We start from the raw sequence: 17,026 nt of genomic DNA, 5'->3' as shown, positions 1-17,026 counted from the left end.
ACAGAAGTAACCATTTGAAAATCTAAAGGTAATAACCTGACTATAAACAGAGAGGAGTTAGGGATCAGGGAAAGAGATAATATAAATGAATTAAATCTCTATTTTTCATAGCAGGCTGTCAGTGGATACTTATTTTTTTTTCCCCCAGTGGATATTCCTAACATTAACAAAGCACAAGGGAATAATCCTATTAAAGTCTTACAAAAAAAAAAAAAAAAGTCCTACAAAAACAACAAGAGCCAAACCACCAGAAGAACGAAGACCAGTGTTACAGGCTGGATGTCTGTGTCTATCCGCGAATTCTTACGTTGAAATCTCCCCCTGCAATGGGATAGCACTGGGAGGTGGGACTTTTGGGAGGTGACTGGGTCATGAGAGTGGAGCCCTAGTGAACACACTCTCATTAGAGACCCCAGAGAGCTCTCTATCCCCTTGCTCCGTCTGAAGGTCTGCACACAGGGGAACGCCCGCACCCCCCCAGGAGCCCGAGCACACTGGCCCCCTGATGGTGGACTTCCAGTCCCCAGAACAGTAAGAAAGGAGTATCTGTCATTTCCAAGCCGCCCGGCCTATGGCACTCTGTTCTAGCACCCGAACTTACTAGGAGGGCCAGAGAGAAGAGGGGGTGCCTGTCCTAGGACAGGAGTCCTGGGAGCCCTGGGACAGGAGGCCACTGCTTTTCTTGCCCTTATAAGCTCTTCGTTAATGTCTGGCTTACTTTCACACGCACGTGATACTGATGCAGGTTTTAAAAGTTAAATCAAGGGACGCCTGGGTGGGCTCAGTGGTTGAGCATCTGCCTTCAGCTCAGGGTGTGTGATCCCAGGTCCGGGGATCCAGTCCCCCTATGGGGCTCCCCGCAGGGAGCCTGCTTCTCTCTGTGGGTCTTTCATAAATACATAAATAAAACCTTTTAAAAATAAAAATAAATAAGAGTTAAGTCAAGGAGTACATCTGGGTTTGTAGCATGTTCAAATTTGTGAGACCTCCTTGCCACGTCAGGAGAGGTTCTTCTGTAAAGGTGAGTTTTCTTGCTCGACTTAGATGCCAAATTGATGCAAAACTTAAATGGAAGGGTCTTGTCCTCTTAATCTTACCTGTTTTTGAAACTGAATGTCACACCAGGGGATGAGTATTTTACCTAATTTGGTAACTGCGCTGCATCTCTGTTCAAGCACCTCTATGAGCTGAACTTTTTAGTAGTAGCCAGAAGGTGGCATCAAAATCAATTGAGTGGAAACCCCAAAGCACAGGACCTTGCTCCAGCATCAGGAATACAACTTTCCTGAAACTCAATAGGCAGAGAAAGTTGATGACAGAGCACTCCGTTTACCTTTGTTTCCTTAGAGACAACCCCCCCGCCCCATGCTTCTCCTAGCGTCCTTTTGGCTAAGCATGGATATAAACAAACCACAAAAATGGCCAAACTCTACATTCCAAATATTATCCCACCATCTGTAAGCGTGGAACTTCTTAGTTATATGGAAGATCTTTGAGAATTGAGAATCTAAGGGTTGCTGTAAGTCCATCATGCTGCCAACAAGTACAAGTACTCTGTGACACGGCAACAACTGTTTTCTGGACTCTATTGTTCGGGGGGCCTAAATTAATTTACACATCCTGACATAGATGCATTTCATTTTACAACAGAAGTGTGCGTGTGTGTGTGTGTGTGTGTGTGTGTGTGTGTGTTAATTTAATGATTTTTTTTTACCAGTTAACGTTCAAGATTTTTAAGTCCGGTAAACATACAACATTTTATCATAGGACGGTACTGTAATTTAATTCGTCTCTATTTATAGCCATTTAGGCTGTTTCCCTTTTAGTACTACTATCTCATAGCACCCATAGCAATACAACATTAGGAAATTTTATTTAAATTTCCACTACAGAAGTTTCTAGGAGGAAAACTGCTGAATTACAAGGAATATGCAAATTTGGTAACTATTTCGCAGAAGCTCCTTTTAGACAATAGGCTTGAGCAATGGAAACTTGGTCAAGCAGAGAGAGGGGCCCAAAGGGACTCCAACCCCTGGCTAAATACAGACAGGCCCATTGGGGGACCCGCCTCAAAAGATCCGTAGGCCCTCTAATGGGCTAAGGCCCTCTAATGGGCTACTTAGCAACCGGCCACAGTTACCAAAGCAGGGGAAATTCCACACCGTCACACCTCCCTCACCTGCCCCCGTAAGGACCAGTCCCCACCCACTACCCTCCTTGCAGGTGGCCTCTCCTCTGCGGTCTGGCCTGCAGCTCCCTTGTGGTGTATTCAATAAACTTCTAACTCCGTTATTCTGCCTCCGGTGAATTCTTGCCACTGCCAGCACCCCTGGCTTCCACCAGATAGTCGCCCCACATTTGGGGGCCTCCATCCAATCAGGAGACACACCACATGTAAATGCCACAGTTTTGGTAAATATTATATTTCACTACCACAGTAGAAAATGATATGCTTTGCCCGCACCCCCCCCCCCCCGCCACTCTGATCAACACTGTAAAATTTTAAGGTTTTTGACAACCTAACAAGCAAAAAAAAAAAAAAAAAAAAAAAAAGTATTAATTTGCATTTCTTTAACTATGAACAGTGTCTTGTATTATGGCCATTGGTATTTTCTGTTTGTGATTTTTGCCAACTTTGTTATTGAATTATTCTTTTCCTCTTTGAATTTTTTAACAGCAGTTCATATAATAAAGCTATCGACCCATTGTCAGATATAGACATTAAAAATATTTTTTTTCTGGATTGCTACTTTTAACTCTGTATACAGTGAGTTAAGTGGTAATATAGTAGCGATGTATTTTCAAATAAAGACTACTTTACCCCATAATTCTATAAATATAACCACGTTTTTTTCTGTTGATTTCTTATATATTTTATATACAAAATCTTCAATGTTTCAGTATTCATTTTGGTGTAAGGTAGGAGATAAATATCTTTTTTTTTTTAAGATTTTATTTATTTATTCATGAGAGAGAGAAAGAGAGAGAGAGAGAGAGAGGCAGAGACAGAGGGAGAAGCAGGCTCCATTCAGGGAGCCCGATGCAGGACTCAATTCCGGATCTCCAGGATCAAGCCCTGGGCTGAAGGTGGTGCTAAATCGCTGAGCCACCCGGGCTACCCTAATTTTATTTTATATTCATGAATAGTATTTCAGTTAATTCAGTACCACTTAATAATTTATCTTTTTGCCATTGATGCAAAATCTCATCTTTATCACATTCCAAATTTATATTTATCATTGTATTTACTTCTTTCTGCCTCTTTCTATGATAGTTCCACACTGTTTAAGTGATTGAAATCTGATATTTTCATAGATATTTTCAATTACTATTAAAAACTCTAGCCATCATTTAAACTTCTTGTTAAATTTTCAAATTACTATACATTATAAGAATTAAAATAAGTGAAAAGTTTAAAATATAAATTATATATTATGTAATTGTTACATGATGATTATGGTATCAGAAATCAGTGGGGAAAAGAGCATATTATTCAACCAACTATTCTGAGGTAATTGCATCTGCAGTTGAAAAAAAAGTTTGAGAGACACCTGGGTGGGTCAGTGGTTGAGCATCTGCCTTCGGCTCAGGGTGTGATCCTGGGGTCCTAGAATCAAGTCCCACATCTCGTGGGCTTCTTGTGGGGAGTCTGCTTCTCCCTCTGCCTATGTCTCTGCCTTCTCTGTGTCTCTCATGAATAAATAAAATCTTTAAAAACAAAAGAGAAAAAAAGTTTGATTCCTACTTCAGTCCATATTCAAAGAAGGAATTCCAAGTAGATTAGAAATTTAAATATAAAAAAGAGAATCATAAAAATATTAGAGAAATACAGGTGAATGTTATTTTCAAGAGTAGGAAAGCAATTCTAATCATGACACAAAATCCAGAAAGTAGAAAGGAAAAAAAAAACAAAAAACAAAAAAACAGAATCACCTCTTGAAAATATCAACATAATTTTTAATGGCTCCATTACATTGGAGATATCATATTTACTATCATCCACATATTGAATATCTATATAGTTTCTGATATAATTATAAATAATATGCTTATGAACATATTTTCTGGTTACACTGGGATTGTCTTTGATCTTTATGTACTGAAATTTGTAGTATCCCATTTTTGTTGGAAATAAGTAGGTCATTGGCTTAGGTCTAGAAAAGTTATTGTTACAGAGGCTCTTTTAAAAATAGACTATTTTAAGAACTAGAGATTTAGACATTTGTATGATTTTCTTTTTTTACACCACCTGGTGCTTTCTTTGTCCTTCGTAGTATAAAAGTTTTGTGGGCAATGTCTAGGATTTTTCTGAGCTTAAAACAAGAATTACCACTCTCGATGAGGATTTAGTCCAGTCTCTAATAGACTACAAGGACCTTTTGTTGTAGGAGTTACTTGTCTGTCATAAACTCAATCTGTTTAAGGATTTGATCCTCACACACCCTACTGCCCAAAGTTCTAGTTTCTCTTGATCATTTGTAGCGATTCTACTCCATGAATTTTATTAACCTTTCCTGAATCTCTTTTTTTTCATTTGTATCTCTTGGATAAGCAGCTCCAAAGTTATGGGTGTGCAGCATTCTGAACACAACAAATGTTTGCACAAACACACTCACACACACACAGAAAATGTTCTGAGCCTTATGTTTTTGGTGGTAGTAAGGGCTGCCGTTTTGTCTTTTAACCATTCAATACCAGCTTTTATAGAAACTGAATTAGTTATGAAGAATCAGGAGATCTAGTAAAAACCCAGGTATGGCAAGAAATGGACCAGTGAGAAAGGAGAGGAAATTTTCTAAAAATATAGAATTCATGCTTTTGTTTTTTTAAGGTAAAGAAATAGAAAACTGGGATCCCTGGGTGGCGCAGCGGTTTGGCGCCTGCCTTTGGCCCAGGGCGCGATCCTGGAGACCCGGGATCGAATCCCACGTCGGGCTCCTGGTGCATGGAGCCTGCTTGTGTCTCTGCCTCTCTCTCTCTCTCACTGTGTGCCTATCATAAAAAAAAAAAAAAAAAAAAGAAATAGAAAACTTGCCTTCAGAAATTGGAGACTTTTGTTATGATTGATATTAGAAGGGAATTTGATAGAACATCCTCCCTTGTTTGTTCCAGCTAGTCAGAGTCATTGTCTACAGCAGCCAAGTAGGTTTGAAAAGCTTACCACTGACCGAGGACTTTCTGGGTGGCACACACTTTCAAAAGTGGAGTGATTTGTCAGTAGGCACCGTGGCAAGAACGATTCTAACTGCAGTGTTTAGCTTCTCAGAGCTCAGCCTTCCAAAAGCCATTTCATACAGCATTTTAAAATAGGACTTCTGATAAAAATCACTCGTCCAACTCATCCATTATGCGTATACTTTTATTAAGCAGAGTCTTCATGCATCCTAATAAAATGCTGCATAACAATGACAACTTGTCCTAAGTCATATAGTATGGAATCTCCCGATTCCTTATGAACGGTCTCTAGGAGAAAGGGCAGGGTAAGCCTCCTTTCTGAATTCCAATCTTCTTAGGAAGTCTAGTACAATTAATGTAAAAATGATGTTGTCACCAGCTAGACCCTAAGCCTGGCCATTATGGCTCACCTGCTTGTACCCACCAACATCCGCCCCACATATTCCTTAAGCTCTTCTTCCCAGCTTATCCCTTAACTCAGGCAAAGGAACTTATGGGCATAACATCCCATGATGGAGACTGAAACTACCCCTCAAGCAGTGATGACTGCCTGAGGAAGAGCGATGGTGGCCCAGACCACCCAAACCGAGTTTGAACTAAACCTCTGACCCACTTCAGATGGACCACAGAGTGATCTCTGGAGCGACCAACCTCATCATCTTTACCTCATTACACTACTTCAATCTCTGCCCATGATGGAGCAGAAGCCTCATTTACATAACCTACGACGCATGTTTCCTTAAGGTGCATGTGTGACATTATACGGACCTCTGCATGTCACGACAAGGCTTCTCTATCTAAAAATTCATCCTAACCTTAAATAAGAAGAACCCATGCAGCTTTGCTCAGGGAGTCACAACTTTAGAAGTTATTTCCTGTGATCCACTTATTTGGTGCAAATGAAGTTTCCTTTGTGTGACAACTCACCTGGTGTAGTTTCTACCTGTGACTCACCAAGGAGCGAGATCACGCTGGTTCAGTTACAGTTTCTAGGTTCCAGCTTAACAGTAAAACCAGACAAAGGAAAGGCAGCCATACTCACTCATTGGAGGTGCCCTTCTGGCCACAGAAGTGGCCCTTGCTGTCTGTAGGATAGGCCACTCTCCTGGGGTCTCCATGTATCCAGGCTACAAGAACAAGAAAGGACAAAAACTCTATCAGCAACAGCTGACTAACAGCAGTCTGATTTGAGAAATTAGAATGCACCACTGCAACACGCTAACCTCTCCCCTCAGTCACAGGAGATTATTGATTTTCTTCAAAGAGTAATTTCTTAATGAAAAGTAAAATAAAATATGGATGAATCAGTCAGAAAACACATTTCTCTTAATCTCTCAGGACTCATCTGGGTTGTAGCCAAAACCTGAGGTAATGCACTTAGAAAATGACATTTATTAGAATGTGAATTAGGAGGGCACATTACAAATGCTTGGTTGGCTAGAAGTCACTTTTTTTCCTAGGGCTTAACACTAAATGACTTCATAGCAGAGCTAATAAATTTACAGTAAATATTATGATGTAATCCTTTAGGTTATATGTAAGTGAAAACCATTTACAAATTCAACCGAATGAAACTGTAATACCCTGGTCTAGGTATTAGTCCTTATTAGTCATAAGGTCTAGGTATTGGTCCTTATGACTTCATGTGACAGTATAAAAGGCAAACGTTAGCAACTTTAGGGGCAATAGATAATAAAGATTTGCTGTATATTTTGGGTGATAGCCTCAAAGCTTAGTATAAGTATCAAGTGTTCTCAAACTTTGCAAAAACTGAAGACTTGATTCTGTTTTCTTGGAAGATGCTGGGCTCTATCTGGTACAAACTCATCACCTTTATTTTCCAAGAATCATAAATTTGACAGGTAAAATACAGAATGACAGAAAAGAACATGCATTAGCTAAATACCACCCTCTAATTCTAACTGAATGTTTCTATTTTTTTTCAGTTTGATTAGTATAGCTCCTAAAAAAATCTAGAAAATGCATTGGTCATCTAATAACGCTGTCTCTGCATATGGAAAACATAGCTCTTTGTCCTTTGCTTCCTTTAACATTTTCCCAGCTATCTCCTTACCCACATTTATTGGATTTGACAGTTCGTGTAATAATTCAATCACCCTTATGTACATGGCCTGTGTGACTCGGGAAGATAAAAAAAAAATCAATTCTGAATAAGAATTTTAATATGGAAGAGAAATTTTTCTCAATAATTTTTCTCATCCATCCAAGCCTTTCCTTTTAGTATCTAAGTGCCCAGAAAAGTCTCCTTTGTCTCATTCTTTCTTCAATGTCATAGAGGCCAAATAGGTTTCATCTTCTAATACAGTCTTATAAAATCTGACTCATTCAGGCAGTCCTCTGCTGCCTTATCTTCTTGTCTTTATTTCCCAGAATAAAGAAAGTAGACTATAAAGAAAGCATTTAAATGTCAGCTAAGCAGTCAGTGGACAATGTCTCTGGATACCATTTTATTACATTCTGCTTTTATATTTATATCTTTTTCTAGTCACATTTTTGCTAAAACTAAAAGGTCCAATTTCACTTATTTTCTGAAATAGTGTTCTTTTAACTTTACCCTGAAATAGTTTATTCCCTTTCCATACAAATATTAATTTGGAAATGGCACCTGAGGAAGCATTTAGATTGCTAGGTTGGCTACTTAATATATTTATGATCCTGAGTACGTTATTTAATTGTTTCAGTTTGGGCTATTTTTTTAAATTTTTTATTTATTCAGAGAGAGAGGCAGAGACACAGGCAGAGGGAGAAGCAGGGTCACTTTGGGGAGCCTGATGCAAGACTCGATCCCAGGACCCCGGTATCATGACCTGAGCCAAAGGCAGACAATCACTGAGACACCGAGGTGCCCTGGCTTTCTAATTTGTTACTACAAAATGGGTATGATACCACCAAACCCCACATGAATGTTGAGAATATGAAAGAAGGTAATAAAGTAGAATGCCTAACATGGTGCTTAGCATGCAATATGGACTTGGTAATGTTAGATCCCATCTTATTTAGGTTTGCCCGACACCAAACCCTGAGACGAGGACTTTGCTATGGGTAGGTTACTTTAGGAGACAATTCTAGGAAGCTTAAGTGGGAGTGAAACAGGGAAGGAAGCAAGGCCAACAAAAGACATATTAACAAATGAGATACTGTTGGGGGCAGGGATGACCCCGTCCTGCTGGGGACCTTCTGAGGGAATCACACAGAACATGCTTGCTGGTGGGCACAGTGGAACAGTCTGCCGTAACTGTAAGCAAACTCAGGACTGAGGGGACATGGATCGGGACATTAGCAGAATTTGCTGTAGTTTTCTCTCCCTTTTTCATCAATCAATTAACCAAAGAATCTACTAAACAGCCACTATGTGTCCTGTACTAGAAGTCAATACCAGTATACTGGTAGACTTCTCAACTATGTGAAAAGGAGACAACAAAATTTGTAGAAGCAGGCGCCTGGCTGGCTCAGTTGGCTAAGCCACCAACTCTGGATTTCAGCTCAGGTCGTGATCTCATGGTGCTGAGATTGAGGCTTGAGTCAGGGTCCATGCTCAATGGGGAGTCTGCTTGAGGTTCTCCTTCCCTCTGCTCCTCCCCTTGCTCGCTCGGTCGCTCTCAAATAATTAAAAAAAAAAAAAAATCTTTAAAATTTACAGAAGCCATGGAGAAAAGGTGAGACCTGACAAAGGCTGAAAAATGACTAGGACTTGGACCAGGTAGCTAAGAGCAGGGTAGAAATTCTAGATTTCAGAAATTCTAGATTTCAGCTTCAGTGTGTTAATTACTCCCAAGGTGTCAAGTTCTTTGCTAGATGTATTACATCCATTGTCTCATTGGAGTCTCACAATCATCCTATGAGGTAGATATTATTTTCACCCAAATTTTATAGATAAAAACAAAAACAAAACAAAACAAAAAAACAGCCTGAGCTCCAGTCAAGAGATGGGGGGAGGGACAGAGGGAAAGGGAGAGAGACAATCCTAGGACTGAGGCTTGGTTACATGTGACTTGAACCAAAAATCAAAAGTCAGATGCTGGGGCACCTGGTTGGCTCAGTTGGTTAAGTGTCTGCCTTCTGTTCAGGTCATGATCCCAGGGGAGCCTGCTTCTCCCTCTCCTCCCCACCCCCGTTCATGCTTTCTTTTCCACGCACTCTCTCTCAAATAAAATCTTAAAAAAAAAAAATCAGATGCTTAACCTGCTGAGCCATCTAAGTGCCCCTCAGAGTTTTAGTCACTTCTCAAAATCACAGTTCTTCAGTGGCATAAACAGGGCTTGAACTTTGGCATGTTGCTGTGTGTAAAGCTCAAGCTTTAACCACTGGGCTAAAAAGCTGTAATGCTGCCTGCTAGAGGGTACATGAGGAATGAGCTTGTTAACAGTGGGAAACAACATGGATATTAGCTACCTGAGGATCAGCAGTATGTTGGACACATATGATAGGAAAAGGAGAGGACACAGGTAATTTTGATGCCTTTGTCATTTGAAACAAAAAATTTTGTACTTGGCAGGAGAGGGCAAGTATCTGGTTGGAAGGGATCTGGTGCCTGGGGACAAAGGAGAAAGAGTCAGATTTAATTGTCAAGGGAAGAATGCTCTTCCTTGGTTCTGTAGTTTTGAATTGTGGCAGGTGGCTGTGATTACAAAGTGGCTGCTACACCTCTCAGCAGACTCTGGCAGTTGTGTTGCAGACCACCTGTGCTTGAGCGAGAACACCAGATCTTGGAGCCGATAGCTGCGAGGGCCAGTTCAACCAAACCACCTCAGTCAAGGGTATCTCCTTTCCTTTACCTTCTCCATCAAGTCCCTATCTTGCCACACCTCCACTGGAGGAATGTGACAGGAAAGAAAAAAAAAAAAAAAAAAAAGAAGAGGAGGAGGGAGATGTGCAGCAACAGCATTTTATCTGTTAATAAATCAAGGGACTAATCACGTTTTACTCCTTTTCTCAGAATTTCTCTTTTCATGGCACTTCCAGGAATGTACTGTCCATTATGGTGGCCATTAGCCATTTGTGTCCACCAAGCACTTTAATGTGGCTTACCTGAACTGAGACAGGTTATAAGTGCAAAATATACATCAGATTTTAAAGACAGTATGCAGGGAAAAAAAAAAGATGTAAAAATTTCAATAATTTTTATATTGATCATACTTGATATAGCTATAGTTAAATAAAATATATTAAAATTAATTTTACTTGTCTCTTTATTCTCTTAACTATGGCTACTGGAAAATTTGACATGACATGTGACTCACTATTTCGTTGCTCCTGGATAGATCTGCTCTAGAATATTTCCCCACAAATGTCTAACACTTGTCATATAAGGTGATTAGTAGTGCCATAACCTCATAGATTTGTTGGGGGCACCTGGATGGCTCATTCAGTTATGTCCAACTCTATTTCAGTTCAGCTCATGATCTTGGGGTCATGAGATTGAGCTCCACATCAGGATCTGTCTTGGCAGGGAGCCTGTTCAAGATTCCTCTCTCTCCCTCTACCTCTCCCACTCTGGGGGCATAACTTCAGATCTGTGGGTCAGTCCTTCTCTAACCTCATCATACCTAATACATAATTTTTTTTAAGATTTTATTTATTTATTCATGAGAGACACAGAGAGTGAGAGAGGCAGAGACACAGGCAGAAGGAGAAGTAGGCTCCATGCTGGGAACCAGACGTAGGGACTCGATCCTGGTCTCCAGGATCACACCCTGGGCTGAAGGCGGTGTGAAACTGCTGGGCCACTGGGGCTGCCCTACATTCATTTTATAATAAATATTTTGCCATACTCCTTTTATAATCTTGAATACAGACAACATAACTTACCCATGTACATAATTTCTTTTAAAATATCAATAACATGTCCTCATGTAATATAAATAAGAGAAATAGTTTATAATTAAATGGTTTATAATTAAATGCATATCAATATGCAAATACAAGTGACTAAACCAGAAAGACCATAAATTAAGTCAGGTGTATGCACCTATAGAAAGAATCAGTGAACGTAACAGCTATAACTGCAAGAAGATATAAGTGTATTATATAGGAAAAATAGTACAAGTGTGTTGTCAAGGATATGATTTTAAGTAAACAAATTTTAGTGAATACTAACAAAAAAGTACACTCTTCAAATTTCCTTGTTATTCATTGAAACCATGCAAAAATAACATTGGTCATTTTAAAACAGACTTTCTAGATTCAAATAATTAAAAATGAGTTGTCATCTACAGGAGTGGGACATGGAAAAGTCAGTCAGGAAGTGAGACAAGTCTTAGTTGTACAGAACTGTCCCAGATATTGCAAACATCTATCTTTCCTGGCTCCCATCCACTAAATGCCAGTAGTACTCCCCCTCAAACACTAGGACAACCAAAATGTCAACTCAAATTTTTTTTTTTTGAAAGACTCCTTAGGCAGTGGTAATGCTTCAATTGAGATCCACTGATTTATATGTTCACTCACACTCTTAAAAATCTCAAGAAAATCATATATATATATATATATATATATATATATATATATATGGACAGGGACAGAGGCAGTGGATATGCTATTATGGAGTTCTTCCTTATAATTTAATGCCATTTACTTTTATTCAGCTAATTACCATCCATGGTGACTTTCAAATATGTTAATAAATTATATGCACCTTCTAGAGGTGGTACATAATTCCCCATCCCTTCAGTATGGACTAGACTTAATGACTTGCTTCTAAGGAATAGAATGTGGCAAATTACATTTGGGTGACTTCCAAAAGTAGGTCATAAAGGGCATTATAGCTTCTTCTTTGCCCTCCTTTCGATCACTTGCTCTAGGGCTGGAGATACTCAAAGTCCTATAGAAAACCCCACATAACTGTCAGCAGTTGGTGAGAACTGAAGCTTCTTGCCAACGTTCGTGTAAGTGAGCCTATCTTGAAGGTGGCTCCTCCACAGTCAAGCCTTCAGCTGACCATGGCTTTGGCTTAAATCTTGACTGCAACCTCATGAAGTCATGAACTCAGACCCAGAGCCACCTGGCTGAGCTGTTCCCAACTCTTAACCACAGAAACTGTGAAACAAAAAACATTTGTTGCCTTATGTTGTCAATTTTTGGAGTAATTTGCTGTGTAGCAATAAAGAACTAATTACTATATACAGCTTTTAAAAATATTTTATACACTTGAAGGATTCAGTTAAATCATCTTTCTCTTCTCTAATCTAAATATTAATAATTAAATCCTCTTTTCTATTTGTTATTCTCTTTAACTCACAGCTATAATTGCTAGGATTTTAGTAATTTCTGTTTCTTCACTCTAAGATTTAATACACAGAGTCCTCAACTTGATTTAGATATTCCCTAGAGCCTAACCAATTGTCAATTATCATCACTCTATCCATTTAGTCATTCATTCATTGGGCCTTACTTGTGGTAGACACATAAAGAGTCTGAGGATATAGAGATGAACACATTCATATTTAGCATAATATTTCACAACTAATACATTCTCCCTAAGGAAACTATATTTTATACTAATTGCCCAGTGCAAAGACACGATGGCTTCTGAAGAATGATAATGAATTATCTTTTAGCTTAACCAAGTCATGACCTTAATTTTATCTGCTCTTCAAGTTGTAGTTTCTCTACCAGAACAAATAAAAGTGGCCTCTACCACCTTGGATACAGCAGTTGATCTGACAAAAATTTTCCCCCTTTCCCAATAAGCAGAAAACACCAAGGGAATCTGCTTTCATCTGACAGAGATAGTACTGCATCCCCACCAGCTTCCTTCAAGGTCATATGACTTCCTAGCTCTTTGCCACCATTTAGTCTGCAGGGTTTTGACAATATCCTTACTCCACAGGAGACCACACAAATTCCTTATATTGATGGCATCCTGAAGATAAAATCTGGAGAATATCGGAAAGCATGTAATCTTGATGCCTCCAAAAGACTTATGTATGCTAATGGATGGGAAATAAATCTCAGGAAAATGCAAGAGTCTTCTAATACAGACCTGAGGAATCCAGTAGAGAGATCTCCTCCAAAGTGAAAGACAAGTTGCTGCAACTTGCATTCTCTGTTAAGAATGAGGCACAACTCGAATTGCCTGCCAGTTTTGAGCTCAGAGAAATAGAATGCTTTTCAAGGTAATCCAGACTACTGTATTAGATAGATCTGTAGGTCTACCAGCAGGTCTATTATGGCATAATGTCCTCAATGGTGCAAAAAGTATCTTTCAGAACAGGATGCTGTATAGGATCTATGGAAAATCCTTTTTAGAGAATCACAGCTGGTGGTCCCTAGGGTTTTGGAGAAAACTCATGTGGTTTCAAGCAAATAATTATTCTTTTGAGAAGTTGCTCCCGGACCCTGAATGATTACTCAAGGATATAAGAAGCCCATCATAAACTAAATGTTATCAGATTCATCAAGCCCAGCAGCACTCCATTATTGAGTAGAAGTGATCTATTCATACAGTGCTTGAAAAGGTCATGAAGGTACAAGAAAGTTACATAAAAAGATGGCTTACAATAATAGTGTGTTGATTCCTGAGGTGCTGTCTTAACATGTACCTATGGCTCACGAAAGGGGCCTTAGGATAGTTGACTGGGAAAGAAAAAGATTAAACTAGATTTATAGATGGCTAAACAGAATCTGTTGGCACGGGTCAGGGGAAATATTCCTGATTATCTACTTTGACTGGAAGAAGAGATGACCTGAATCATTTATTCATAAACAGAAGCCAACAATTTGGCCATGTTATCATGAACTTGAAAATAAAAACAAAAAAAGAAAAACATCAGACAATCAGTGGCAAGGAAGTTTGAGAAACAATTAGAAAGACTGAACTCCAAATGGACCTGGACTATGAAGATATTGATGTTTCATATGGTTACTTAGTAAAGACCCTTTTGCAGAGGTATCTCTCGATGATTCAATGTTAAGGCACTCAAATGATTTTGTGAAAAAGTAATCATGACCACAGGGATGAAGGTTAGGTGGGAATTTTGATAACATGGAGTTTTATTCACAAAGGTTGGCTTGGCTCCTACTAATGCTTATGTGACAAATTTGCCAGCAATGGATAACCCAACTCTGAATCAGCCAGCCTTATGGAATAGTGGAATACCCCACAGAAGATCCATTTAAAGTACTACTTAGGAAGTAATACCTTTCAAGGTTGGGTTGTTTTTTTTTTTTTTTTTTTTTTTTTTTTTTTTAGAATACAGCAAGATTCTAGCAGGAAACACATGTTATACGCACACAAAAACTGTAGGGAGTTCAGGAAATATTTATAAAAGTATAGGTAGGGTTATGGTAAACAAGAGCTGATGCAGAACCCAGAGGCTAGCAACAATTGGGAGCTGTTTTCACCTCCATGACTAAAGTGGCAAAGGGGCAAGAGTTTACCCAAATCCAGAAAGAGAAGCCAAATGGAAAAAGCTAACTGATAAGACTTGAAGCCTTAGAGAGAGTGGTATAGCTAACCTGAGGGGACTCACCAGCAAGAGAGCCAGAAGAATACATTTTGCAAACTCACTCTCCCACCTTCCCATCTATCATTGATACCTCCCACTGGCCAAGCCATACTGCAAGAGCCTGTTGATGTAATCCCTATAAGGTTATAGGCTAGTTTCTTAGGGGACAGAGCAGAGTGAAGAGCAAGTAGAGAAGGAACCCAGAAGAGAGAAAGAAAAATACCCAGCCTGTATTCTTAACAAGTGACCAACCTATCCAAATGTCTCTTCAACAAGACATTTAAGATTTCATTAAAAACAAAAAAGTAAACAGAATAACCAGAGGCATAAGATTTCAGATCCTCTTGTCAGAATTTACTGCCACACAGGGCAGCAAAAGAGCAGAAAGACATACCATCTGAATTTCAGAGTCTGAAATGGGAGGAGTGGGGGTAGGAAGTAAAAGAGGAAAAATGCATACTTTTAAGAAAGATTTGTCAAAAAAATAGACAAAGAATTGAAAGAAAATGGAAAAACCACCAAATATCCAAGAAAATAACCTTTTCACATCTTTGTTGTTTTCTTTATGAGCAAGACTGACTCTGTGCTGCTTCCTTTACTTTTTCTAGTTATTCTAGACAACGTTGGTCTATCACTATTCATAACCTGTTTAAGGTTTTTATTCATATTGGAAAATGGATTTTTTAAGGTAAAGAAGTAGTTGGAAATGAGGACAGAAATTTATTCATTCTTTTCTTCATTCATTCTATAAATATTTTTGAATGTCTACTATGTGTCAGCACTATGCTAGACCCCAGGTAGATAAGGGCCCTTGTTCTTCCAGAGCCTAGAGTCTAAGGGGGGGGGGGGGGATATCTTGATGAATAAATTGCACAAACAAACATGAAATTTCAATTCTGATAAGCATTGCAAAAGGGGTAAAAATGATACAGAGAGGGATTCACAGACGTCAATGACCAAATGAGAGAGGCCAGGGAGGAGGTCTGTGAAGAAGTAATGCAGGAGCTGAGACCAAAGGAAAAAAAAAAAAAAAAAAATGAATGGAGGGACAAGACAATGAGGCTTCCATCAAATGGACACATGGACAAAGGCCTCGTGAGGGGTGGGGCATGATGGGTTCTGGGAAGGAAAAGGAAAGCAGTGTGGTGCATACATAGGCTGACTCATGGTTCCAGATGCAGAGAGACAGATTCTTATTCTCTATAACGAACTACAGAGAGATGGTTTTAGCATAACACGGTTGTCGGTGCCAGCATACAATCCACAGCAGAGGCTCTGTTCTCTTCCTCTTCAAATTTTCCTAGAAAAACTCAAGGTCACCACATATTCGGTGTTACTCATCTTGGTGTTTCCTTGCTTAATTGTAGTTCCATAATTGGCAACATCCCCTTACTTTATATGAAGAGCTCTCATCATTCTGGAAAACTGACGTAATTTATTACATCTAAAAATGCTACATGCAATATTAATGGATATTTACTAATAAGTACATCTCTTTTAAAAGATCCATCAAATCATTTGAAGTCTTCCTGGCCAAAAAAAAATCCCAAAGAATGAGATACTGTCTGACATTTTATTTACTCTATAGGACAAGCACTAACTGAAGGGGGGAAAAAAACAAGCCTATATTAATAGGTATCTGTTGGCATAAAAATGTGTCCCTGTCTTTAGTGGGTACTTAGAGGTTACTTTTGCAAACAACCACTGAATGTAAACAATGACACTGCAGTGAACACATACTCAGTCTCACAGGGTTAAGACTGAAGCTATTAGATTATTCATGGTTTTTGGTTGCAAAAGAATACCCAATTTCCACTGACTTCTCTGGCGCTTGCTGTTTTAAGCCCAACTCTGTGTAAGTGAATTAGGAGGAGAAGAGGAGAGAGAGAGAGAGAGAGAGAGAGAGAGAGAAAAGCTTTAGGAGAATATCATGGGGTTCTGGTCTGCACCCTCCTTTAGTAACCTTTATTACTTAAAGAATCCTTATCTTCTTCATTAAATAGAGTCAGTGTAGTATGGTGGTTAAGAGCATAGCCTCTAGAATTAAAGTGTCTAGGTTGCATTGGTGAATAAAACTAAATGACATCAACACAAATCTAGATCAATTATCTATTCCCCTTAATTTTCTGTTTTGGAAGTAACTTTAAAAGACCACTTTAAGCAAAGCTGGTATATTCGTGTGTGTGTGTGTGTGTGTGTGTGTGTGTGTGTGTGTGTGTGTAAGTAAGAGAAAGAAAAGTTATTTGTAAAACACTCCTATTTGGGTCATTCATAGCAGATAAGCAAAGACTGGTAAGAGATGGGTAAAAAAAAAAAAAAAAAAAAAAAAAACTTTGGGCAAATTATCCTTTCGCTCCTATCAAGGAAATGTAGATTACTGAAGT

The 17,026-nt window shown here is 39.0% G+C and overlaps 1 protein-coding gene across 8 annotated transcripts in view; it reads right to left on the bottom strand.

Moving 5' to 3' along the window:
• SLC44A5 (solute carrier family 44 member 5) overlaps window positions 1-17,026 on the bottom strand; it is a 340,012-nt gene that overhangs the window by 71,110 nt on the left and 251,876 nt on the right. For all 8 annotated transcript variants that reach the window (XR_005361388.1, XM_038541647.1, XM_038541649.1 and 5 more), the window contains one exon: window positions 6,218-6,302. Coding sequence is in view for 7 of the 8 variants with exons in the window: in XM_038541647.1 (XP_038397575.1) it covers window positions 6,218-6,302 (85 nt within the window). In the remaining variant the exon portion in view is untranslated. The remainder of the gene's footprint in view (window positions 1-6,217; window positions 6,303-17,026) is intronic.

This window comes from Canis lupus, chromosome 6 (genome assembly GCF_011100685.1).
Source record: "Canis lupus familiaris isolate Mischka breed German Shepherd chromosome 6, alternate assembly UU_Cfam_GSD_1.0, whole genome shotgun sequence".
NCBI lineage: Eukaryota > Metazoa > Chordata > Mammalia > Carnivora > Canidae > Canis > Canis lupus.
The sequence above is the reverse complement of the archived record's forward strand: the minus strand, read 5'-3'. Positions and strand labels throughout refer to the sequence as shown.